The sequence below is a fragment of the Aptenodytes forsteri genome, unplaced genomic scaffold (assembly GCF_000699145.1).
Source record: "Aptenodytes forsteri isolate BGI_AS27 unplaced genomic scaffold, ASM69914v1 Scaffold54, whole genome shotgun sequence".
NCBI classification, from domain to species: domain Eukaryota; kingdom Metazoa; phylum Chordata; class Aves; order Sphenisciformes; family Spheniscidae; genus Aptenodytes; species Aptenodytes forsteri.
The window spans coordinates 13,743,871-13,769,292 of record NW_008796044.1 but is presented as its reverse complement, the minus strand read 5'-3'; the positions used below and the strand labels follow the sequence as shown (position 1 = coordinate 13,769,292).

At 42.5% G+C, this 25,422-nt stretch overlaps 1 protein-coding gene across 1 annotated transcript in view; it reads right to left on the bottom strand.

Moving 5' to 3' along the window:
- ADAMTS2 (ADAM metallopeptidase with thrombospondin type 1 motif 2) overlaps positions 1-25,422 on the bottom strand; it is a 190,465-nt gene that overhangs the window by 48,038 nt on the left and 117,005 nt on the right. The window contains exon 4 of the mRNA XM_009286064.1: positions 9,590-9,792. Coding sequence (XP_009284339.1) covers positions 9,590-9,792 — 203 coding nt within the window. The remainder of the gene's footprint in view (positions 1-9,589; positions 9,793-25,422) is intronic.

Here is a 25,422-nt window from a genome sequence, read left to right as displayed (position 1 = left end):
TCATTTATTTACATGTCTAAATAAGACTTTAGAAGACTAACTTTATACTCCTGTATTTAAAAAAAAATCTTTTACTTTGAGGACCACTACTGAACACAGATATAAAAAGGCAAGACATAAACATGCATTTTGCTTTACAAAAATTCTTTCACCCAGGAAAAAGACCCTTGCATGTTGTCAAGGGAGGCAAGGATATTAATTTGCCTCACTGTTTGTGTAGTGGGAAGAGAGCACACGCATCAAGAATATGAGGCTGAAATAAGCTGTAAATTACCTATACATGAAATGAGTACTGAACAAAAACTCCTGTCTAGAGAGGACAGTAAACACAGCATGTAAATAAGTATTTAATTAGTTCATAAAGCATAACCCAAATTGCTGCACACCGCTCCCTCATTAACTTCCAGAATTTAACCTAAGCCTCTTTTAACAATAGTTGAGTAACAGAACAACCGTATCGCTGTTGCGTGCCAAAATGAAACTTGGCTTGAAAACATTGATGGAACAGAATTGAAACACTGTTTGACTGTTCATGCAAATGACATCTAACAAACAAACTGTGAATGAACAGAAAAGCACAAGCACTGTAAAAAGCTGCTTGGTTCTCTTGGGATACTGGATTTTTCTGCAAGACAGTGGGTCAATTCAAAGCTCTGGGTCTTGGTTTCATTAGTAAGGATGAGTCCAACCCCTCTTCACACAGCAGCTGAATTGAACCCTCTGTGCCTTTCTCTAAGCTAAACTGTGGCTTTACTAGTAGTGTCTTACTGCACATAGATAATACGCTGAAATAGATGCTTTTCTTTTTTTCAGCATGGCCTAAATTGCACCTATTTGTTTCAGGACATTATTAAAGATACGAGATCCAAGTGACTGAATGTTGTGCTCTCAAACATTCATGAAAAGTGCACAGACCAAAAGGGCCTCCACAATCCCTAGCTCAGATTCTCCAAATTTCCACCTGTTATTTCAACAGGAAAGCAGAGTTGAACTAATGCAGTTCATTGTATAGGGCACAAAATGACCAACCAACCCGCGGAATCGGAAAGCTCCAGGCTCTCATCCAACACAACTGCTGAAATGTTTGTTTCAAAGCAGAGATAATCAGACAATGGATATATATGTTCAGATGTCAGTGTAATAAATACACACAGGTGTGAAAACGATTACATAGTACTTCTACAGCACTGCATCTCCATGTACTTCAGTAGGACATCCTGGTTCATATCAACACAAGAAAAATCAGAGTCAATCTCCTGTTGTTCTTAGATCAGTAAGTCTAAAATTATGTTGCTGCACAGGGAAAGAAAGTACACAGAGACCATCCCAAAAATCACAGCTCCTGAACTGAAGGCAGTGAATGCGTTAAATCTTGTTAGATGTCCTACAGTGATGCAGCATTTATAGAGGGTGATGAAGAAGCCTGGGTAAATCTCAAGGAATTCAAAGCATGGTGGAATACTGTAAAGAGACTTTCATCAAGCTATTGTAGTTCACAAACTATTTTGGGATAACTTTGGTTTATTTTTCTGGGATATTTCAGTCAAAGCAAAACATGCATTTCTATTTAAAGTTTCTGTTTAGAAATCAGGCTGGCACAGATTGGTGCTACATAAGAAAAACAAAGACTTTATTTATTTTTTCTTCTGTCCCTCTCTGCTTATTTTATAATTCTTCTGCCCTGAGCAAGTTTCAAGTCAGCACAGTAAGCACATAGAATACATCAAAAAACCCCAACTAAAGACAAGCTAAGCATCTGTGAGATGCATCATGCTTTGTAAAAGAGGCACTGCAAAGTTTTTATTATTGAGCAAAGCGGGGCCCAATCCTAAAAGGGAATTGAAAACTGCTGTAACACAAATAGTAATAAACAGCCTGCAGTTTTGCTAGTCTTGGTGCGGAGTGGGTTACCTGCTGATATAGCTGGCAGGATTTTAGGGTAAGTCAGGTGGTTCCCTGAATCTCTAAGTAAACCAATGCGCAATAGGAGAAAGAATACGCTGCATATTTTGGCAAGTCATCGGCAAACTCATTCATGCAGTTTGAAGGAGTTCCCAGCCTTGCAAAGTCTGTTAGCATCTGCTATGCAAAAGACAGCCCACTTCATGACAACTCAGCTCCATCCCGCTGAACCATAAATCATCGCGGCTGAGTTCATCCCGAGGCGCACCCTCTGCAGCTCCATGCGTTGCACCGTACGGTTGGGTAAGCACTGCTTCCTCAGGCTCCCTCAGCACACACCCCTGACGGACATCTAATAGTTTCAACCTCTGGCTACCATCAACCTCAGATGGATCTGACCCAGCTACAGCGGCCATCAGAGGGCCTATCTAACCATTTGGAGAGGGCACAATACAAGATGCAGTTTATGCATCTGGCTTTTCAGCCACCACAAATTGCTGATCCATCCAACCCAATTAGACTGCTCTTCAATCACCCAACATCCTTATGTAACTGTTGCAGAAACTACCAATGGCTACGTGCTCTCGGGCAGAGAGGGAACCATGTGTGCATCTCTGCCAGAGCGATAGCAGAGGAGCTGGAGAGCATCAGTGCCTTTGCCGAGGGATGGCAGAGCTCCTTGCAAACCATTGTTTGAGCCCAGCCCGAGATACAGCTCATTCATCAGATCATAATTATCTGCAGCAAAGCCTCGGTGCCTGGTGGGCATCCAGTGATTGTCTATTTCTGTAAGAAACGGCTGTTTTGAATTACAGAATAGGAACCAGAAATGTCATGGTGGATACTGAGCACAAACTTTTGTAATCTGACCCTCCCAAAAGTGTTCCTCTCTCACTTTATTTTTCTGTGTTCCCACTTCAAACACCACTATCCTCTTCGATTTTCATCACCTCCTTTATGCTTTTGAAGATCCCAAACTAACATTTCTAACATTCCCAAAGCTTCATCTTAATCCCACAGGAATAACATTACATCAGTTCCTCTGGTGGATAAACTATGGTCACACAGAAAGTCATCAGGCAAAATCCAGGGCTCCTAGTCTCCCTTTCTAGTCCTTACAAGGCATTTCCTCATTTCCTCAGAGAGGAACTTTTTTTTTCTGAAATCTTTGTTGAGCGTCACAAGGAAAAAAGAATAATGAAAGCACACACCACACATGAAACTTAAAGGTCAAACTGTGATCTCAGATTTGGAAAACATCTATCATTCTGCTCAAAACCACAGGCAACAGGCAGTTTTAGAAGAGCTTGGCAAGGTACATTGCGAAACAGAGATAAGAATCTGGCATTTTGTATGCAAATACGAGTCCAAGTCCTGATTTACCTTCCCTGGTGTGAGAGTCAGTAGATGTTACCAAGTCCAAGTTCGCTGCTTCTGATCAAAATGAAAAACATTCCCCAGAGCAGATGTGTTGGCAAGGCACTAGGTAGCTTCGTGTTACGGGTCTCTATCTCGTCTTCAACTGTAACATTGGCTTTAGAAAGGTCATACACTTTGTTTTCTGACTTCATGACTAATTTATTTTTCTTAGTTCCTCCCTCAGGCTCTTGGAACTCCTCATTCTTTCCCACAAACCACTGCTCCGAGAAGTTTCTCTAAACACTGTAAATTACCTTTGCACCAAAACACTCAGTATTTGATTGAAGTACTGTCTCAAGATTACTTTAATAAAATCAACTATAGTATCATAAAATAATTAAGCAGATTCATTTATCATATTACTACAAGGGACAGGGGTGTGGTGTCAATGCAATAAATACGGTGACCTCTTCAAATCTAAGTGGTTTGGTTAAGAAAAGCATCCAAAATTTCAAAGCTGATACTAATTATCCATACTCCATCACACAAAACACACTGTCACAACTCAAAAGTCCCTGACCGCAACCTTTACGGCTAAAGTTCATGTTGTTGGTATTTGGAGTAAAGGAAAAATCTACCTTTTAACAGTAATTACCCTCTACCTCAAGGATGGTACCAAAACCTGTGTGATGCTCTGTGCTATGTCCAACAGAGCAGCAAGGCACATTCCAGTTAATAGGTATTAGGTGAGCAATGCTCACCTAATAGACACTGGAAATATTACCCCTGTGAAAATGAATAAAACCTGTGAGAATTCAGAGAGGGTATTTCCTGCGGGACCTTCCGAATGCCCAATCACAAGTACAACTTCCACTGTAGTGTGGCAATCAAGATAATGAACAAAAATAATCTCCTGAGGCCTCGTCAGAAACTGTTCTTCTCACTAGTCACAGCTACTGGTCTATAATGAACAGTCTAAACGTGGAGTTAACTCACATACATATAGTTAAATTTTCAAACAAGCTGTAATTCAACTATTGACAGCTGAAGTCCCTCAGATTAATTGAGCTGGACTTGCATTTGTTATTTGTGAAACTTCTCAGAGTTAGTTCAGATCTGAAGTGTACATATTAAAATACACTGATTTGAAATAATGAGTATTGCTGCTTATGAATTATTTAATTTTTAAAAATCCAGTCAATTCTATATTACTGAAATAGCCTTCCCGTCTAAAAAAAATGCTTTTTAGCTTAAAAAGCACGATTCTGAATACAGGGTGCACCATTATTTCAAAGCATTCAATCATCGCTTTCTTTTTAACAGCTTGAATTAGACAGGCTTTCAGGTTTTCATCCAACTGCCAGTTAGAAACCGATGGCATTTCTGCCCTTTCCTCTCATTAGGGACTTGCTGTTCTGTACCTGCAAATCTTCATCCTTCATCAGCCAGAGATACGAAAGCAGAAATCTCATCTATAATAGTAGTATCATGTACATCCTATTAAAGAGGATGGATAACATATTCAAAAGTGCCTCAGGGCCACAATTTCAAAGACGTGTAGTGCTGAAAGATGCAGGTGAAAGACTCCAGGGACTTTCCAAAGCCCCCAGCTGCATAACTCCCATTGATTTCAGTTATTCAAATGAAAAGTTGTTTAATGTATTTGTTCTGGAGCTGAAGTTTCACTTAAAGTCTGGGAGAGACATAATCCCATGGGCTAATTTTTGAAACTGATTCTCACTGATTTCAAAGGCAGGTAAACGACTAAATACTCAGATAAATCTAGCCCAGAGTGAGGCATAAATCCTATTTGGGGTCTATCTCCCTTTGAAATAATGGCAGTTAGGCACCTATCTACTTTGAGGAGATGGGGTTTAGCATCGCAAACATTTTGGCCATATATCCATTACACGGATGTAATGGAGGCTAACCCCTAAATATTGCAATATCACACCTTCTACAGTAAAGGAATGGAAAGGAAATTAAAGATTTTTTTGCCCCTGGAAATTGTCCAAAAATCAAAAAATGTACATACTTTGTAGCCAAATTCTTCCCAAAAATATACAAGGATGACAATTGCCAATTAGAAAATGAGGTAGTTGAGGAATTGAGGAATATTGTGGAGGAAGAAAGACAAGGTTACAAGAAAAAGCTAAAACAGGTGCCTCACTGGGGAAAAAAACACAAGTTGAAGAGCGGCATGGAAGCTGAAGACTTGAAGTCAAGACAGATGGAGCCAATACATTCAAATGCAACTGAGCTTATTTTGCGACACACTGTTATCTGGAATGGCCGAAATATTATAAGATCACATATTCTACCTCTGCCTCTTTAGGAAGTCTGTTTTGAAGATATTCATCTTGGATGTGACCCTAAACACAGGATTGTAGAGGCTGAAATATTCACCCTTACCAATACTGCAGGCCCAGCCAGGTAAATGTACTGGTGAGTCTCAGGTCTGCCGCTCTTCCACAGCAGGTGGCAAAAGGCCTGCTTAATCATGAAAACTATTTTAAAAAGGGTTATGAAACAATCAAAGAATTTCAGCCCCAGGGCTGGCTACCACCAATACGTACTTTAGCTCACTAACGCCCATTCAGCACCCTGCTCCTCCTCCCAAAGCATCCTGCAGTGAAATCCTTTTGTTTCCCAAGGAACAAGATAATTCTCCAACGCTGCTTCTAGCCTTGCACTTTTCTAATATTTCCAAACGCTTGTATGAGCAGATAAAATCCCTGGGATTTTTAGCCGCCTTCTTGCTGCAATTAAATTACCTTCCACGTTCTTGAGTAAACTACAGAGCTGCAAGATACCACCCAAATATCTCTCCTCTGTTGCAATGCTCCTGCATGCTATAAATACAAAGTTAATTTGTGCAATGTGTGGGCTCACGCTTGGAAATGCAGAGGACTATGCAAGCTAATATCCTTCCCAGGAAAAAACACAGCATGACGTACGAAAGAAAACGGTGCAAGCAAGAGGCAGCTGAGGGTCTCTAAAGCAAAAACAATGGCATATTTTCCAAAGATGGACTGAATGTCCCGATGGTGCTGAGCAGAGAAAAGAGAGGATGTCAAGAGAAACCAGAGTTTTTGTATGAGGAAATGACTGGAGGATGAAAAGGGGGTGGCAAGAGGCCGAGCTCACTGCGGTGAAACGGCTGGCGTACAGTCAGGCAATATATGGCTGCAGCCCAAAGCATTAAAAATCCTCTGGCGTCTATCACCATTCGTTTGGGAGTGACTTCATTTGCAAACTTTGGGATAAATATTAGCACAGCTATTCAAGATAGCCAGGACACCCGGCCCCTGTTTTTTCTCACTTTATGGCTTTTAGGTGTGGACTGTAACACATCACTTAAGCAGCACAAAACAGATTTACTGAGTAAGTCATTGCACTGGGCTTGAAAAAAATATATTGTTTTGATTGGGTTGGTGGTAGGGTTCCACCCAAGATCCCTGGGAAAAGTTAGTTAAGGACAGCTGCTCACGCCATCACAGACAGTGAAATCAAGCAAAGTGGGGAGAAGGAGCCATGCTGGAGTTGCTTCTGGGAAAGTGATTTCATGCCTCCAGGAGCTCGGGCACAAGGGAGGATTCACCTGGGATTTATTTCATTTTTGGAACCACAGAAATTCAACTATTTGATCACCCTCTTATCTCCAGTAAATACTTCCACTATTATTTTATTTACTTACTATGCATTCTTTGATTTTATGCTTAGTACCTTGTTACTGTAAGAAGCTAATTGATTTTATGCTTAATGCCTTGTTACTGTACAAAGCTAATTGATTACATCCATAAAACCAGCAGCGTACACACAATCTGATGGTTATGGTAGGATCTTCCACCAGATTTAAAAGGACAGCTGGAATTTTTTGTAGCTGTCTCTTCTTTTTCAGCTTGACCTACACATCTCATCAGAAACACACTGTCTACATGTGACCCCTAACAGCTAGAGACCCCAAGGCTTTTTAGATTGGGCCCATTCTCTAAAAAAAAAATAACTACTCAAGGAGGTGGAGCAGAGGACAACGGGGGAGTCACTGCGTGAGTTTCAGCAAAGGAGACGGTAGCAATGGTCTACACAGAAATTCGCCTTGCATCCATCTAGCAATGAGGGCAAGAGCTGGAGGAGCTGCCAGCTGGAGTTACGCTGCCAAGGGGAAGGAGAAGTTCTGCGCTGTGATGTCCCTCGGCACGATACGGGTCCCCAGCATTGCCTGGTATTTGTAGTAACAAACCCCTCTTGCCTCTCTATATTGGAGCAATGCTTGGACAGCTGGAAACAGAACTGGTTACCATCATCCATCCCTCTGCTAAAATACAGAGTCTAGAAACCAGCTGAGTTTTGAAGAAGGAAAGAACAGGACAACACTGATGACTGCCAGAGACTACCCAGAGCCTCCCCGAGAGGCCTTGTGGATTTCAAACAGCTCCTCGTATTTGGACACAAAGCAAGGGACACATCCTCAGTCCCCAAAAGACACGCTTCTACCTCAGATCTCCCAACAGAACAACTACTGCCTATGCCAAGAGCTGCTACAGCCCTGTGGTACGGTTACACAGGCTGTACTTTCTAAACCACTTGCAGAGACAGCATGCTTAAGAGTTGTTATTTCTTACAATTTGTGTGTTGGATGGTTTGCTAAAATTAGGAAAAAGTATATTCCAGAGCTGGAACATTTATGGCTTCTTTACCATTACTGTATATTTTAATTCTTAAAAATAGATTTAAGTGACATGATAAGTAAAGAGTCCTGTTTAATCTATTTCAGCCCGCTTGCCACATTCCTGGTTTGGCCTGTTTGGCTTGTTAATTTAGAGATGTATAAAACCATCTGTTTCACTGTAGACTTTGTTTTAAGCCTCAGAGGAAACAAACCACACAAACAAATGAAATTCACTATGTCATTTCTGTTAGAATATATGTATTTACAGCCATCAGAGCAGACACGAAGTATCCTATAACTCTAATGTTAGTGCAGGTTTTTAACTATTTACAATACTGTTACAAAAAGTCAGTGCATCTGAATTTATATCACACAAGGGATTTTCTTAAATTGTATTCCACCTCTCATTTAAAGTGAAAAACAGTGACATTCTACACATTGTTAAAAGAATGTAATAAAGAAAGAAAAAAACAAGCTTCATAATTAAAAAAATATATCTTGGAAAAAATACATCCCAGGCAAATGTACCTAATAGCCTGGATTTCTGTCCATATATCTGCCTCTATGGTTTGTAATGCCAAGAAGTCACCTACAGACGCTCATTCTCTTGACATGACTGTAAACTTCAGCAGTCATACTCTATTTGTCAAAAATAGAGCAGACCTTCAACTTTTTACTCAACATTTCACTAAGAACACACACTCACTGAACCTGAAGTTTTTACAGAAGTGTGTTTTATTGAGACCAGACTCTTGTTCCAGATGAGAATGAGAAGGAAGAAAGTCATCCCTGAATGAGTTGCTTATGAAGGGGGCTACCACACACTCCCATTTTTTGGCCAGAAGAATAAAAAACGTATTTTGATTTTGATCTATAATAGAGATGATTTTTCAAAACTTGATTCTTTCCCACAAAATAGAGTCCTTGCTTACTGACCGGGGTACTAGAGGGCTGCTGTGTCTGCTGCACTGATATTTAGAAAGAAAAAATGGTTCTTTCAAATATAATATTCTCTAGTGTCTCCTTTTATCACTACTACGCTACATAGTCTGTTGCACAGACTATGGTTCTGAAGATTAAATATTTAACTAAGGAAACCTAAAGATATCAGTCATGGAGTAAATACTAAATCAATTTAAGAAAGTTCAGTGATACACTGCATAACATTTTACTGCAGGGTGAACAAGGAGTAGGTAGGTGGCCTGGGACCTAAAGTGGTTGTTGAGGAATCAAAGAATTCAACTGAGTAGTTTTAAAAATGTATAAGCCAATCGAAGTTTCTAATAGAACCTTATTTGAAGACAGGTCTCCAAACCATGTTTTTCAGCAGGGAGCTTAGGTAAAGGGAATATACAGCTAAAACATAATGACTTCCACGAACCTGAGCCCCTGACCCTGTGCCCCCATCCACCACAGCACATAAGCAGGACTTTGAACATTTTAAGAGTCCCACAGTCAGCTGCTTCCTTGGCCCCTTTTTCTCTTTTCCTTCTCCCCCTTTGGCTTTTCTGAAAGTGGCCTGGATTTTCCTCCCAGAGTTATTTTATCTCCTGCCACGAGAAAAATCTGTTATGTCTTATTGAAATGGCTAAACCAGCCTACATTCACTGTCCTTTCAGTGCCTCCCCACAGTGCAGTTAGCGGGGTTGTACTCACAATATTCATCAGGGTCAGCAGGTACTTCTGAACATGTTCTTTCCCATGGAATTGAACAACTGAGTCATCAACCCCCAGAAGGACTTCAATGTTGTAATCATCCTCCGTTGCATGCCTTCGATAGCGCTGCCTCGATCTATGCACCCGGTCTTCAATAAAGCTCAACGCGCTGTCGAGACTATCCAAATTAGTGAGGTTAGCTGCTGAAATCAAACAGACAAACGAGTTATCAACCAAGAGAGGTTCAGGCTCAGGTCTCAGCTAAGATGGTATAAATTTGAAGTAGCAGCGTTTGTTACGTTCTCTGTGTTATATAACAGCATTAGTTTCACTTACTGTCAATTAAAAATGACCTAAATGAGAGAGAAATCTGACCCAAAAGATTTTTACTTTGCAAAGTAAAAGCAATACTTTCTACAAAGTAATATTGCGTAATAAATACAAGGCCAAAAGGAGAGCAAGTCATACCAATGTCTTGATGAGAAGAATGGAGCTGTTTGCAGTAAAATACTTGCTGCTTAAAAGTACTGGTAACAAAAATACACCATTCAGGGGTCTTGTGCTACCAAGGATATCCTCCATTTCAGGACAATTAAAGATAGACATCATACTTCAAAATCTGATCTTACTGCCCACAGAATCCTATTTCAAGGCAAGTGCAGTTGCCAGTATAGCCTTGTTCTATGCAGGCAGGTAGTAGCAAACCAATCCCTCCTGCTTCAACACATTAGCTCCTTTCCTAGATACATACATGAAATTCAACAGTAGTGCACATTTTAGATATGAAATTAATTAACTTATAGCTATGTCCACAATTTTTTTAACAGCTTTTCATCCTTCATTCCCAATTTGCCATGTCACTTTGCATTATTGTATGCCAAAGACCAATCCATCAGGCACAATAGTAGCCAACTTTATTACTAACAATTTCTAATAGTCCCTGTGATATGAAAAGCACGTTCTCTGTCAGGACGGGATACAGTTAATGTGGCACCTACCTACCAAAAATTAACATGAATGGAATCTTGACATTTCACCCTATAGAATAACAATGATTAGCATTAATATCATTATTATCATTTGCATTACAAGAGCCCTGGAAGCCCCACTGAGAACCTCTTGATTTCAGAGAATGTCAGGAAAGACTTGCTCAGAGAGGCGAAGAAAGGCGGCGAGAGCGCTGTGGATTGATTAAAGGCTCCCAGTACTTAGTTCACAGAAACATAATAGGAAGCAAAGGGACGAAGCTAAAGCCATCACCTTCAAAGCAGAAATAAGAAACAACTCTTGGAAATGTTACAAAAGTGGATTCTCCATCTTCATTTATTGAAGTTTTCACATCAAAACCGGCTGCTTGGGAAGGGATGAATGAGTCACCAGATCACTGGGCTCATTACAAGAACGTCTGTGCTCTTGCCTCAAGACTGCTGCCTCGGGCTGCTGTTTCAGCAGGTCCTGGGCAATGTGTACCCTGAGCAGAGCCCCCCGCAGCTCCCCGCTGTGGTGACAACAATGTACCGACCTGTCCAGCCTCTGGCTGCCAGGACAGACACACACCCAGCCTCCCCGGACCCCACCGCAGTGTTCCTTACTGCCTTGTGCTTCAGGCTGTGCCTTGTGTGGTGAGGTCCTTGTCTCTGTGCCTCCTAGAAGAGACCTGCAGCCAAAGGACAGTCCCCAAAAGACACATTTGCCTGGGCAGCTTCTTACCATTTCTCCACCAACCTTCAAGGCCATGTTTGTCATGACACCCGCATCTGCAGGCCACTGCACTGCACTGGCAGAGCTCCCCTCGCTCACAAGACAGACAGAAGGCCCCACACGGTGGTCCTACATCCCCATGGAGCCCCAACGTCCTTCTCCTGGGAGGGCAGCATTTAATGCGGCTAATAAGCACAACCACCATGTTCTCATTGCCAGCCTCAAGGCTCCCAGCAGCTTCTGCTCCTGAGGCCGCAAGTTTTTAAAATTAGTCTGGTCAGGATCCATGATTCAGCATGAAAATTCACTCTTCGCACAGAGCCCAGCTGTCACTCCCAGGTTTACTGTGGAGGGAGAACAGGCCTGGCCTTGCAGCAATGGAGACAGCTCTTTATCAGGGCTCAAAACATGCCAAGCAGCCAGCTCCAGCCCTACCTCATGGTTTACTCCACCAGGAAAACTTCAGTGTTAATCCTTGCTAGTGCCCAGAAGTAATTACCTAGCTATCACAGCGGTCTCAGGGGATTCGCTATGGGATCGTGGCGCAATCATACATTCATGATCTATAAGGCAAATCACAGTTACTGTAAAATTTGACCATCAATCTTAAAAGCTCTCTAGAAAAGTAAGACTAGGCTGGCAGGGGCTGCAGGTCGTGTCCTCTCTCTGCTTCTCACCAAAAAACACAGTAATCAGCAGCAAGGCCAAAGCTATCAGACCTGCTTTTGCAGAACAGTGGTGCTGGGCAGGCGGGGAGAGCCTGAGCCCTGCGCTGCGGCTGCAGACGGGCAGCTCTGCTGGCTGGGGATGCTGTTATTTTGGTGGATGATTGGCTGTCAAGGTATCTAGAGCTTTTGCGCTTTCATTTCTTTCCCTTACGTGTCAAAGTCAAACTAACTCCTAGTGTGGTATCTTTATTCCTGCTGTGAGTAAATCAGCCAGAGGCAAAATGTGATCCTACGATCCTGCATTTACCATCCTGCAGTGAAAACTGCCTGTCCTCCCTCTTTGCTCCTCACTTCATCACTGTCACACTATAGCCCTTACAGTCCTGCCGACTCCCGAGAAAAGTTATCAGGAGGTTCCCCGGGAGTCATCTCACTGCCAGTGGATGCCAACCAACTACTTTAAATTTTGCTTGGAGCATAAAAATTCCCCACACCCCCATTTACCTTCACCCCTCAAGTGTTAGCCCCTCAAGACAAAACACCCAGTGGGCACTGGTACCTCTGAGGCACCGACCTGACATGCTTCCCAGCAGAGCGCAAGCCGCACCGGCTCCAGCTGGCGCTGGAATCACCCCAAGACCAGCAGCACAGCTCAAAACATTTACTACAGTAGCTGCAAGATTTTTGGTTCATATCCCAACTTCCCACCAAGTGTCCTTTCCCGGGAGGCTCTCCTGAGAAAGGCACGGATGCCTCCACACACGGCCTGACCACACATCGCACGGACTCCTCCTCCAGACGCCTGCTCTGCCTCTCAGTCTCTTGGATGATGAATTGTTGGATTTGCTGGCCCAAGCTGTGTTATTCCCATGTTGGATTTGCTCCTAAATGACAGTTTAATGAAATTAATACCTGTATCTTACCACAGAGGAAGTGAAACAAAGTTGCATCTGTAGTAAATGAGAAATGTGTCATGTTTTGGCATCTCAGCTTTCCTTAGTTAACATCAGCAACTTTTTTGTATCATCGTACCGCTAACAATATGCTAGAAAAGCTCAGGAGAAAAACTCAAAGAACTAAGTAAGACGCCACATTGCTCCTTCATATTCTCTGCGTTACCTTCCCTCTGATCACCCCTGCACTTTGCACAATAACATCCCAAAAGTCATCTCAAACTGCACTGTGTTTTACTAAATCATCCCAAGACCTCTCCATCAGATGTTCATTTTCAGCAACTTTTGCCAAATCAGCACATCAGCCACTAATTATTGGTGCCAACTTTGTTCCCCATCTCCCAAGAGCAGACACTTGGCATTTGCAGGGGCTAACAATAGCCTGTGTTGAAACCTTCTTCTTGCTCCCGCTAGGAAAAATTCACATTTGTGAAAATTAACCACTGAGAGACAAGGTTGTATTTTTCTCTTGTGCTGCTCATCCAGAATAAATCAAAAGGACAGCAGCACTGTAACAGTTCACCCAAAAGTCCCTCAAACAACCTCTTTTTTCTAAAGCCAGCTAAAAACTCAGTGATATTTCAGTGATTTTCTCCTAACAGTGCAGACCGTCTTCCAGTGAAGGAATAAAAAGTGCCCAAGTTGTCAATAGAAGGGAAACCTGTGCTTCTGGCCTAAGCATAAAATCAGGAGCCAGGCAGCTTGGCTTGTGCTCCTGCCTCTGACACAGACTTTCCCTGCCGTGCTGGGAGATGCAGAAGGCAGCCAAGAGCTGGGCAGCAAAACTGCCGAGGGAAAAGCGTGTGCACAATCCCACTTGATGCTGCAGCCTGGGGTTTTTTTGGGTGTCCTTCATTTTTGCTTGCAGTTAATGCAGGCAAGTGATCCTAACTGCTCCTAGGCAGCAAAGTCCTAGTCATTTGCTGACTCAAGAACCTCAGCTGTGACAGCCCCAATGATGCATTAACATATGTAGAGTACATCGAAACTTAAAGAGGACAGGTCTTCATACCATGCAGGTGCAAACTGCTTACAGCATTACATGTCATACAAGATCCCTCTCCTCTGCTCCTGTCTCCTGAGCGATGTGCAATATCCCAATCTTTTACCTAAACTGTTCCACTTTTCAATCTGGTATTTTACTTTTTGTATCTGAGCTCTACCTGAGCTTCCACGTTCGCTGGGACTAGAGGTCTGAACACCCAGTACCACGGCAGCATCATGCAGCCTGGCTCCGATCCCCATCTCTAGGACAAGGAAAATTCACATTGACACAAACATCAGTTTTGCCTTTGCAGGTCTTCAGAAAAATTCTCCATCTGTGGCAGTTTGCGATGTCTGACAACACCTTATTTTCTGGTAATTTTTGCCTTGCTCATTAATCTTTGATATCATGTGCTTTACAGAAACCTAATTACATGACATCTCCTGATTCTGCCTTACCCATCGTGTCAAGCAAAGCTCAAACAGATGCTGTGAGTTACTGAAGCATGAACACGCTGCCTGCCACGAAAACCGCCTCTCCCTGTGTTTTCTGTCACTTCCTTTAGGACATCCACCAAAAACACAGTTGCTGGCTTGTGATCTTGTTTTGTTTTTTCATGATCCCTTTCAAAAAGGCTCACGGAAATACGGCTGCACCTACAGTTCTTAAAGAGTCACTTATGAAGCTACTGCACTTTAATAGTACGACCTTTAAGGTTCCCCAATCTCACAGCAGCAATATTGTCCTAATAAAGCAGTTTCTAATTTTTTACCTCCTCTTTCTGGTAGGGGGAAGGGAACTTTCTGGCAAGCCCAGAGCAGAGACCAGGACAGGCAGCTGGGAGACTGAACTGCATGTCGTTTTCACAGCCATCATCTGCGGCTTGTCAGCACAGCAATTCACTGGAATTTCTTTTCAAATATGAGCATGCAGCATTCAGACCGGCCAGCCACCATTTCGAATGCAGCTTGTTTGCTTTTGCGGACACTTCATCTGTCACGGCAGGAACAGACAAACACCTGATCCGACTGCTGAGCACCTTCCCTGCAGCCTCACGAGGATCAGCTTCTGACAACTCCTGACGCGCTGTTTTGTCGCTGATATCCATTCCTGGAACACACTCCTGAAGGGACTCCTGGCCTCCCATTCCTTCATGTGGCTTGCTGCAAACCACCAGCTTTTTTGTTGTTTTTTTTTTTTATTTTTATTTTTAACCCCAGTGACTCAGACTGAACACCAGTGAAGCACAGCTGGAGTCCGTTCTGTTGCGGTGGCAAGCGTATCTGCGCGTGCAGCGCTGCAACGGCGCAGAAGCATGGGGCACCCACCCCTGCTCAGCTGCACTGCAGCTGGTGGCAATGCCACTCTGAGCCTGGGACTTGCGATCACAGCGTAGGCGTGAGGCCATCCACCATTTGGTGCTGCAAACGCAGGAGGAACAGGCTGTGTGGTAGGGAAGCAGAAGGAGGCAGGGTGGACTTGCTTTAGCTCTCAGCTTCCCACTGCTCAAGTACATCTGCACCTCTGGAAAAGTACCAAACGCCCTCGACAGCTTGACAAAGAACTGCTCTTTTGGGAATTGCACTTTAAATCACAAGTCATCTTTTCTGTAATGCTCCCTGCCACTCGTATGCTGTAGGCTTCCGTCGTGTCTGTCGTCTGCGATCAACTGACTCCCCAATTATCCCCCAATTAGCCTGTTCGTGTATTGTACCAAAATCCTCATTTGTCTTCCATGGCAAATTGAAGCCCAACCCGTGGAGGTTGGAGGCAACAATGAACAGTCAACAAATCTTGCTTTTTATCCCCTGGCAATTTTTTCTCCCATTTTTAAGTTCCTCAGTTTGGGGTTTTGTTTTTCATTCCAGTTGCACACAATTGTGATGTGTTTTGTTCATTTGCTAATCAATAGTTTCTCTGATGTTTTAATTTTTTTTTTTAAACTTATTTCTGCTGGTTTTACAGCCCTGCTCACCTTCCTCTTTGCTTTCTGTTTTGTTTTCCAAATGTCCTCTATTTGTCTTTCTTCTCCCCCTTAACCATCCTGCTCAGATACATTGGTCTTTCATAATTTATAAATCCCTTTCCCATACTACAGTCTGCACTTGGACCCTTCTGCTATAGATCATTCACAAGAAAACTGGGTAAATCCAGCCAGGTGAATTAAAATGGAAGAGAGCTCCTGTGAGGTGAAAGCAAATTGAAAATGGTCTAAACGAGAGAAGCAAATCACACACAGTGCACTGGGTACATGATACAAAGTTACCCCTGTTTAAAAGGCATTCCCAGGAGGACATTGCCTCAACACAATTTTAACTTGGAGCTCAATTTTCATAGGATTCTTGTGATTTCTTGAATCACAGGTTAACACAGTGGCTGCTACTTGGTAAATCCTTAACCAAGGGCAATTATTGCAGCAGAACTCTCTTTGGGTGTGTCTTCAAATTCCTCCTCTTCCACTTTTTTATATAAACCAAAAGCAAGACCACACTAGTAGTCTAAAGACCAGGCATGCACCAGGCATCCTCACCAAGGTTACGAATCCTCATCCTGCCCTTATCTGCAAAGAAGCAGTAATTTAAAAGGAAACCTTTGGGCTGCATGCCTTGCTAGCCATATGATCTCATTACGAGCTCCCTGCCTCTTAATTTACGGTAATGCCATTTCTAGTCAAATCACATTTTAACACAGAGCCTGCTCCACCTTTCGTCTGTCCGGGGGAAGTTTGCCATGGGTGTCGGGGTAAGCTGGGTTGGGCTCTCAAAAACAGGTCTCAGACTCCAGCTGCAAGAAGGCCAGCCGATATGGCAGCTCAACTCCTGCTGGAATGATCTGGTCATGGCATTTGAAATCAGGAGGAGTTCGAAGTATTTAACAGTATTTCAAATACTGTATATTTGGGCCTTTATAGAGCACTTCTTGTAAACTTCTTGGGGCAGAACAATTGTCCCATATTTGCAGAATGAATGCACATTCTTGCAAACACACAGGCACAATCACCGTTCCCCTTCTTTCTTGTCACCTATGCAACAGCACAGTGACTTTAACTCTCAGGACATGCTCAAGTACCTGCCTGAATCAGAGTGATAAAGAATAACGAAGTTGAAGCCTACCAAAGTGGCAAAATAGAGGAGAACTTTCAAAACTGAAAAAAAAAAATTGTCTTTTCCGAAGGATAAACCAATTAGCGCAGTGACAATGGCCAGGTGGACGCCGTGGCAAACAGCCAGGCGAGAGGCACTAAGAATAACCACAGCTAGATGTTGCCAAGGAGATATTTTCTGGCATGTCACAACAAAGAGAAAAGGTATTACAATACTAAAAAGAAAAGTTGAAAACTAAATTGATCTCATCAGGGCCACCGTCACACAATGAATAACATAAAGATGAGAGATAATTGCACTGCTAAAAGATTAAGTGAGAGCGAGGTAATAGAATACCCCGGGCTAAAAATTTTTTTTTTTTTTTTTTTTTTTTTTTTTTTGCGAAATGGTGAAACATACTGTGTTACAATTTCAACTTTCATATTACAACATAATAGTCAAAAAGGAGAAATGAAAGGAATGGCAAACCAGCCCGGCAAACCAATCTGTATGACCTGGTTGAAATGGAGCTCTTTGAGAACTGAACATAAAGTTTTTCCAACAGCAAAACTTAGCCTTTGGAAAATTTTCAGCTATCAACCTTACTAATGCAAACACAGGCTTCACAATTTAGCACCAAATAATGAATGAGCGAGATGTTTCTAACTCAGTGCTTAAAAGTAAGCTCAAAAAGGGGCAAAAAAAGCTACTCTGTAGAAAATTAATTTCTGGGCCAACCTCTAAGTTTCACTGACTTAATTGACTGCATCTGGGAAATGCTTATCTTGCAAATATTTTGGCAAGTCATTGTAAACTGGCCCGTACTGCAGAGCCTGTGACTTGCAAAACATGTTGCCTGATTTACCACATCCCACCCGTTTAGAGAGCCCACAGCTGCCCCAGGAATAGGGCTCCGTCCCTCGCAAGCCCTCAAGCGCACGTGTGCACCCGTGCAAAGCGGGCTTTGTTTTACATGACTCATGTAGAGCTACAAAGGGAGCTCAATGCTCTCAATCTCATTTGCAGCTAATGCATAATTAATTAAACTGCAGAGTTCAGCCACGTCTCCATGCAGGCGCTCGGCATAGAGCCACGGCTCCATGAAGCTGTACGAGCCCCAGAGATGCCACCTGAAGTCCCAAACGCAGAGCCTCCTCGCTTCCCTTTGAGCAAAGGATCAGGATCCGACCCACAGCTTTCCCCGACCAGGCTTTAATGAAGTGTTTACGGGCTATTTGAATCCAAGTCTGCCACCGAGATACTCGAATGTCCAATCCGTATTCCAAGCATGATTAAATTACAGCAAATTAGCACATTAAGCAAGCTGCCTAGCTGACCCCCTGGCTTTGTAGGTGACATGTCTAACAATCCCACTTGCATTTTTAACAGAATGAAATGCCAAACCATGGTACAGGACCTGAATAACAACAGGTTACTGGGGATGGCAGTTGTCTTTCCATAAGCCAACTATTCTGCAAGAAGGGGAAATTAAGTTTAATTACAGTTTAACAAACAAACATTAAAAAACACACAGGAAAAAAAAAAATTAAATTCCTAGCCAGGACAGGGGGTGTGAGAAGACGGAGAAAAGACAAAGAAATACATACAATAACCGTACATCACTGGAAATACTACTGAAACATAATGGCTGAAGCAAATATGCATCTTTCCAATGCTTTTTAGCCATAACTACAGAACAACAAATCTTGCCTTTTGGTAACGTTTCAAAGCAGAATTATTCCATCCTTTTAAAAAGGGAGCTCTTTTGTCAGGTATAAAGTCTCACAAAGTTGTAAATAATCCAATCAAATGTTTTCAATGTCAAGTATAACGAACATAGTATAAATCTCATCAGTGTAAATAATGTATCACACAAATGACAATGCAAACAGACCCTGTTCTATATAATCATAATGATCTTTTAATTAGACAAAGTAAACGGTCTGCTTGTTTCACCTTGTGAAGAAAAGCATAGGAAGAAAGTTTCCAAATTCTAGGGTGAAAAATGCGTGCAATTTGAACTACCTGTAAGTTCAACCACCTTCTTGTACATCTCAGAATATTATGCCAGAAATCAGCAGTCTGTCAGAAGAAAAAGGTTAATTTGAGTTTCACAAGAAGAAAACATCATCCGCGCAGTCTGAGCAAAGGCGATGCGATGCACGATGCCTTGGCTACTTACACTGGCAGGATTTGAATCAGAGCAAGAAGGAGTTATAGTTTTACCTATGTTTTGAAAATATCCTTGTTGCTAAATCTGCTTGGACTTTCTGCAATAACAAAACCAGCTGCAATTGATTAGAGACTGTAAGAAAGACAAAGCTAACTTGGAGGACGCAGGAATTTCTTAAACTTCAAAATGACAGTAAAAAACCCTGAGAGAACCAGTCTCTGCTCCAGTGAAAGCGCACGAGGTTTATTCCCAAGGCATTTCGAAATCAAGGGCAAAGGCTTCTTTTGTCATTTGTACAAGAGCTCTGAATCTGTCAGGCCCTACAAAAGGCAAACTGCTAAACGCTCCCCTTCCTGTTGCGGTGTGTGGGTGGGAGACAGGGTCCCAAAGACAACGGCTGAGAAGAGATGCTTCCAAAATGCAGCACTTCTCGTGAGCATGTACTAGGGAAGGAGAGAGGGGGAAGGAAGGGAGGAAGGAAAGAAGCTGGATGGATCCATGGATACCAAAACCCTCTGGAGAGAAGGGGCAGAAGCTGGAACAACACAAATGCAAAAGAGGAAAGTAAAAAGAAATCATGGTCAATCTTCCTGCTGCAGTTCCCCACTGCCCCCAGGAAGGCGAAGCCAGGGCTTGCTCCCACCTCCCGCTCCCCAGCCCTGAGAGCTGCAGCTGCAAACAGCCTCCGAGCTTCAGGGAGCGCAGGGATGAGAGTCTAGGTTTGCAAGGCAATCCATCTCCCCAGCGCACGTGGGCAGCGCTTTAATGTTTCTTTTTCAAGATAAATTTAGCATTAATATCTGTGGGCTTTAGAGGGATTAGAGGCAGGTCAACATGCAGTTGTTTAGTTTTCTGGCAGGTCCCAGATATTTTTAATTCCTTTTGGGTCAAATGGACTTGAATACTAAATTTTTTTTAAAGTGAAGAAACAAACAAATCATTTCAGTTCATCTGAAATCACGTTTTACTCATTTGATATGAAATCAAGCACAGCAAGTCTCAATTCAGAGAATCATTTAAAAACATAAGATTTTTAAGGGGAAAGAAGGGAAATGGTTTGTTTCAAACCCACTGCCATGAAATCCTTCAACATTTTCAGGGTTTTTCTTCCTTTATCTGTGTGAAGTTCAGTGAAAACTCAGTATCTTTTATCACCAATAAAAAATTTCACCCAATTCAATTGCAAGTGCCAGGACCTAAGAGAGTTTCCATTTGCCTCTTTCCACCACGTATCCCCCTTCCTCCAAAGGAACGATCATCATTTCAGGACCTCTGTATTTTTGTTGGGTTATTCACGTATTATTGATAAGCAAGCTGTACTCAGTGCTGTCTGACTTGTCCTTCAGATTGGCTCCCAGCCTAATCGAACTGAGGTCGTTTGTCTGCTAAATGAGATGTAGCTGGTAGGATGTAATGCTCCTTGGCAGGCAATAGAGAACTCTCCTATTGGGACAAATCAGACACACCGCACCTCAAAATAAAAGCCTTTCAAGAATTATGTAGCAAGGAATATATCTCCTGAATTAAAGGCAGTATCATCTTTGACTGTGTAAATAAGGCTTACCGTGGTCAGAAATTGCATTTGTATTCACTTTGCAGAGTATTATAAAATTGCTTTAGTATTAATGACTACTCTGCTCTTACTAGAGAGAATGAAATCAGACTTTGGAAAGCGAATGCACAATGTCCAGTAAGAAGGGCTGGGAAGCCTTTTACATATATATATGTACACACATATATAGCTACACATATATATAGGTACACACAGATGTAATAATTGCTAAAATGAAAGAACTCTGTATTTTAACAATGTATAATGGTGGGTGGAGGGTTGGTGGACAACTCACTTGTTAGCTAACATTTCTATTAGAAACGTTTTTAATAGGAGTCAAACATATTGGAAAACTATCAATCAGAAGCAGCAGCAAACTGAGATACTAAATTTTTAAAAATTCAGTTAAATTCTCTTTAAATGGTGCTAACCCAAACTGATGCTAAAAAGGCTAGACAAGTCAATGGCTGTTAGAGAAACAGTAGAAGCTGTCAAGGGTAAAACCAGACAGTTGCTCCAAAGCTTCAAGTAGTTTCTGCCTCCTGAACTGGAACAGTGTATAAAGACCATTTAGCCTCTAACCTGTTACTTCGGCAGAGTAAACGGGAAATGTCAAAGCCAACACCAAAAAAACCTTTGCCTTGCAAAGCAATTGCTAGAGTAATCAAGAAGTTAGCTAAGAGCTCTGCTGACATAAGTAGTAATGGCTACCAGTAATTAACACATTCTCTCTAAAACTGGTAAAAACAGAGTCACTCAAGATCTGAGTTTCTGCAATGAGTTAGAGGTTTTATCCAAATACTGGACTTTGATTAGTTCAATTCTATCATCTGTTTCTACCTAGTTAAGAATTGGCTAACCAAGCTGCTCCTAGTTTACTTGATTTTAAAAATGCCTGTGATCAGTTAAACAATGACCATAGGAAGAAATGGAACAAATACAAAAACCTTCCACAAATCATCGGCTGTAACACCATAGTTTATGTTTCATTTTAGGAACCAAAAGGTAAAAAGCTGTCCACGAGTATATCCATCTTCTTTATTCTTCCAAAAAACTAAATGTTTAGATAAAAATACTGTTCATACAAACACTGAAAATATTAATTATTAACACATACTGTGCTAACAGAAGTAGTAACATGGTCCCCTCATCTGAAGTCAGAACAGACTATCCTCTTTCAGTTCTTGCTGAGCAAGAGCATATTACTCCTTCAGTTGTTTGAGAAATTCTTTATGTTTTCCCATTACCCCAAAAAGAAGAGAAGTCTACAAAGCTAAACAGCAAAGCTAAACACTAACTGAACTCACTTTAAAGAAATAAAGTGCCATCTTGTAGCATGGGGGAAGCAAGGCTGCAGGGAAAAGCAGTATCTTTTGGTAGCTGAAGAAGGCACACTTTGGGTGTCAGGGTCTCTTCAACAGATTATTGTACCCTAAAAGCAGAGCTTCCTACCTGTCTCCTCAGCAACACAAGTACCACAAATACTGTTTCCTTCAGTCCACCTATAGTATCTGTTCACGCAGATCTGAGACCGTAAATCAGTGCTGAAAAGTAATGTTTTTGAAAGTCAGACAAAACAGCGTTTACTTGTCTGACAAGAGTGCTATTCAATTATGCAATATGAAAAACACATGAAAGTACCACAGTCAGTAAAGACTCCGCTTGGCTTTCATGCCCTGGAAGCTCCCACGAGTCCCCAACAATTATTTTAGACTTGCAGGACTCTGCATGATCTTCTGGAGTGTGGGAGCTGGACATGTATTTATTGAAGCTGACACTAATCAATACCCATCACTTTCTCACTGGTTTCAACTTTATTAGAAAAATGATATCAACAGCCGCTACTGTCCCACTGAGCTTCAAAAGAAAGCAGAGGGCTGATGGTATCCAGGTGCTCTCATTGCCTGGTTCTCCAGCTTATCTTCATCTGAGCTCCAGGCTGCCTTCAGTGCAAAGTTTTCCATTTGACCTTTCCTATACTTCTCTTAGGATCAGAGAATTTTAATTTACTATTTTTTCAGTCTTTCCAATATATTTCTGGCTAATCTTCTCTAAAATTTCTGAAGCATTCAGAAAGGTTTCTTACATTCTGGTTTTAGTCCAAGGTGCCTTAGTCTGAAATACTGCAGTGCAGCTGGGCAGCTCTTACATTTCGCTGAATAACTGGTCCACCAAAATCAAGTTTTGATTGTTATGAAATTATTTTCAAATTGAACCGCAGGCTTTTTGAGGGGTAAAAAAAAAAAAAAAAAAAAATGGAGCAAGGACTCATGTTTCATTGCAGTGAACATATATTCCACAATATGAAAGTGCCCAACCAGCTCAGGCTACAGCAGAGAGGAGAGGAGGACATGAAACTATGCAAGCACCTGGGGGTGTTTATCTTCCAATGATAGAAGCCAGCTCTAGCTTGTGAAGCTGCAAATGTTGCAAAGTTAGTCCATGCCTTAGTTCTCTGAAGTATAACATGCATTAAAGGAGTTAGTTCACAGAAAGAGCCGAAGGGCTGCACCTTGCCAAAGGACTGGAATCTGTGGGAGTTCGACACAACCAGGCAGTATGAGGGAGATCCTCAACCCTCCAGTCCGAAAGCTTGTTTTTTGCAGACACTGTCTAGCTTCAAGCTGTTACCTACTTCTTGACCCAAAAGGCCGTTTGTACGGGAGATGATTGTTATCCGAGTCTTTAGCAACGTTTCTCAGCCTTGCTAAAAATCAGGAAATACTGATTCTGAGCAGTGAGCTGTGGGGGGAAAAAAAAAAACACCAAAAAAAACCCCACCACAATGAAAAAAAATCACAATATGAAAAGAAGGGAAGCAAAGCAGCTAGCAAAGGAAAAAAAACTTTTAAAGGTGAAACCACAAAGCGGGAGTGTCAAACTGTGGTATGGAATTAGTGCAGCAACCATTACACATCGCATGAGTTTCAGTTACCTCTTCTGACCGAGCAGTAGCTGTGGGCTCCGCACTGGGGTTTTTACATTCAGGGGGCTAAATATTTTCAGACAATTCCACTAAAACTATGTTTAAAAAACTCATCCGGAAAGCCAAGTAATGCTCTGGGAGACAAAAAAGAACATCAGTATTTGGATCACCCAAAGTACGAGGAAAGTCAGTGAAGAACAAAATGTCTGAAGCATTAACCTGCCAGGATTATTTCTTAACATCACAAATTTCAGGTCCATTTGAAGTCTCACGACAGAGAAACTAAGGCAACCGATTGAACTTCCTTGTGAAAAGATTAAAAAAAAAAAATCCTATAGAGTACAGCATGTGGTCTTGCAGATATGTCCTGAATTCACCCAGGGAGCCTGACGCCTGCTGCAGAAACCCTTTGTTGCCATTAGTCAAGGCAAAGAGAGGGTAAAAAATGTACTTTCTTGTCCAGCTGCAAATGCAGCTCCTCTCTCTTTGTTTCCCAGGCTTCCAGGCCTGGATCTAGCTCAATCCAGACATTACCTACAGTTATCCATCTCATCAAGGCCAAAAACATGCCCGATGGCCTGTGAGCAATATCCTGCCCCACTGGTATCAGCGGCTTAAGTTCAATAGAGCCACGTTTCCACCTTCTCCTTGCTACTCAAGATAACCTTCAGAAAACCAACACCCTTCCCCAAAGACAAGTGATGACAAAACTCCAACAGGTTCTGTACATAACCATCTAGGCAAGGAAAGGGTTCATGCCAAAACGCGTGTGAGGGTTGTTTGGGTTTGGGGAGAAGAGTCGCTCTGTTTGGCAGATACACGTAGAATATGACAATGCAGCCAGAGGGCTTTGGGAAGAGACATTTCGATGTGCTTCCAAGTGCTGGACCACTGATGGAAACGCTGGTGAAGAACTGCAAGAAAAGAGGCAAAAAAGAGGCGCTGATGGCATAAAAGTGCAGGGGTCTGAAAACACGTATTTAGGAGGAACAGGGGACTGAATAGAGAGAAAGAACCAAGTGACAAAGAAGCAATGCCCAGCTCCCGGAGTGGGGGCTGCTGACCACTGGTGGTTTCACACTCTCCTGCACAAGCAGCTTGTCTTCGCAGGCTCTGGGTAATGCAGGGTAGAGTCAACTGAACATCTGCTAGGGATGAAAATTTTCTCTAGGAAACCTAAGCAGCTGGTGGACTGGCAGGTAATTGTAAAGGAAGGAGCAGCGTTAAACCCCTGCCCCTGAAGCAGGTGCCCAGGGCCGCTGGTTCTGCCATCGGCTGAAGCCTCACTGCTGCTCCCAACAGAGGCAAGCACAGCAGCAGCACCTCTGCAAAGGGGCAGGGTCACAGGTGGTGACACAAACGTCTTGGAAGACTTGTCGAAAAATGCTGAGGAGAGAGAAACCGCCACAACAGACAAGCATGGTGGCAAGGATCAGGCTGACAGGGCAAACGGAGCCATTTCAAGTATGCAGGATTATCACAGCCAGGCTGGCACCAGCACAACCTTCTTCCTACCCCTGCTTTCCTGACACGTTATCCTGGAATAACGTGCATGTACAGTCACACCAACTCAGGGTTTACAAAGTTTGCCCAGATTTATCATAGAATCATAGAATAGTTGGGGTTGGAAGGGCCCTCTAAAGGTCATCTAGTCCACCCCCCCTGCCGCGGGCAGGGACATCTTCAACTAGAGCAGGTTGCTCAGAGCCCCGTCCAACCTGACCTGGAATGTTGCCAGGGATGGGGCATCCACCACCTCTCGGGGCAACCTGGGCCAGTGCTTCACCACCCT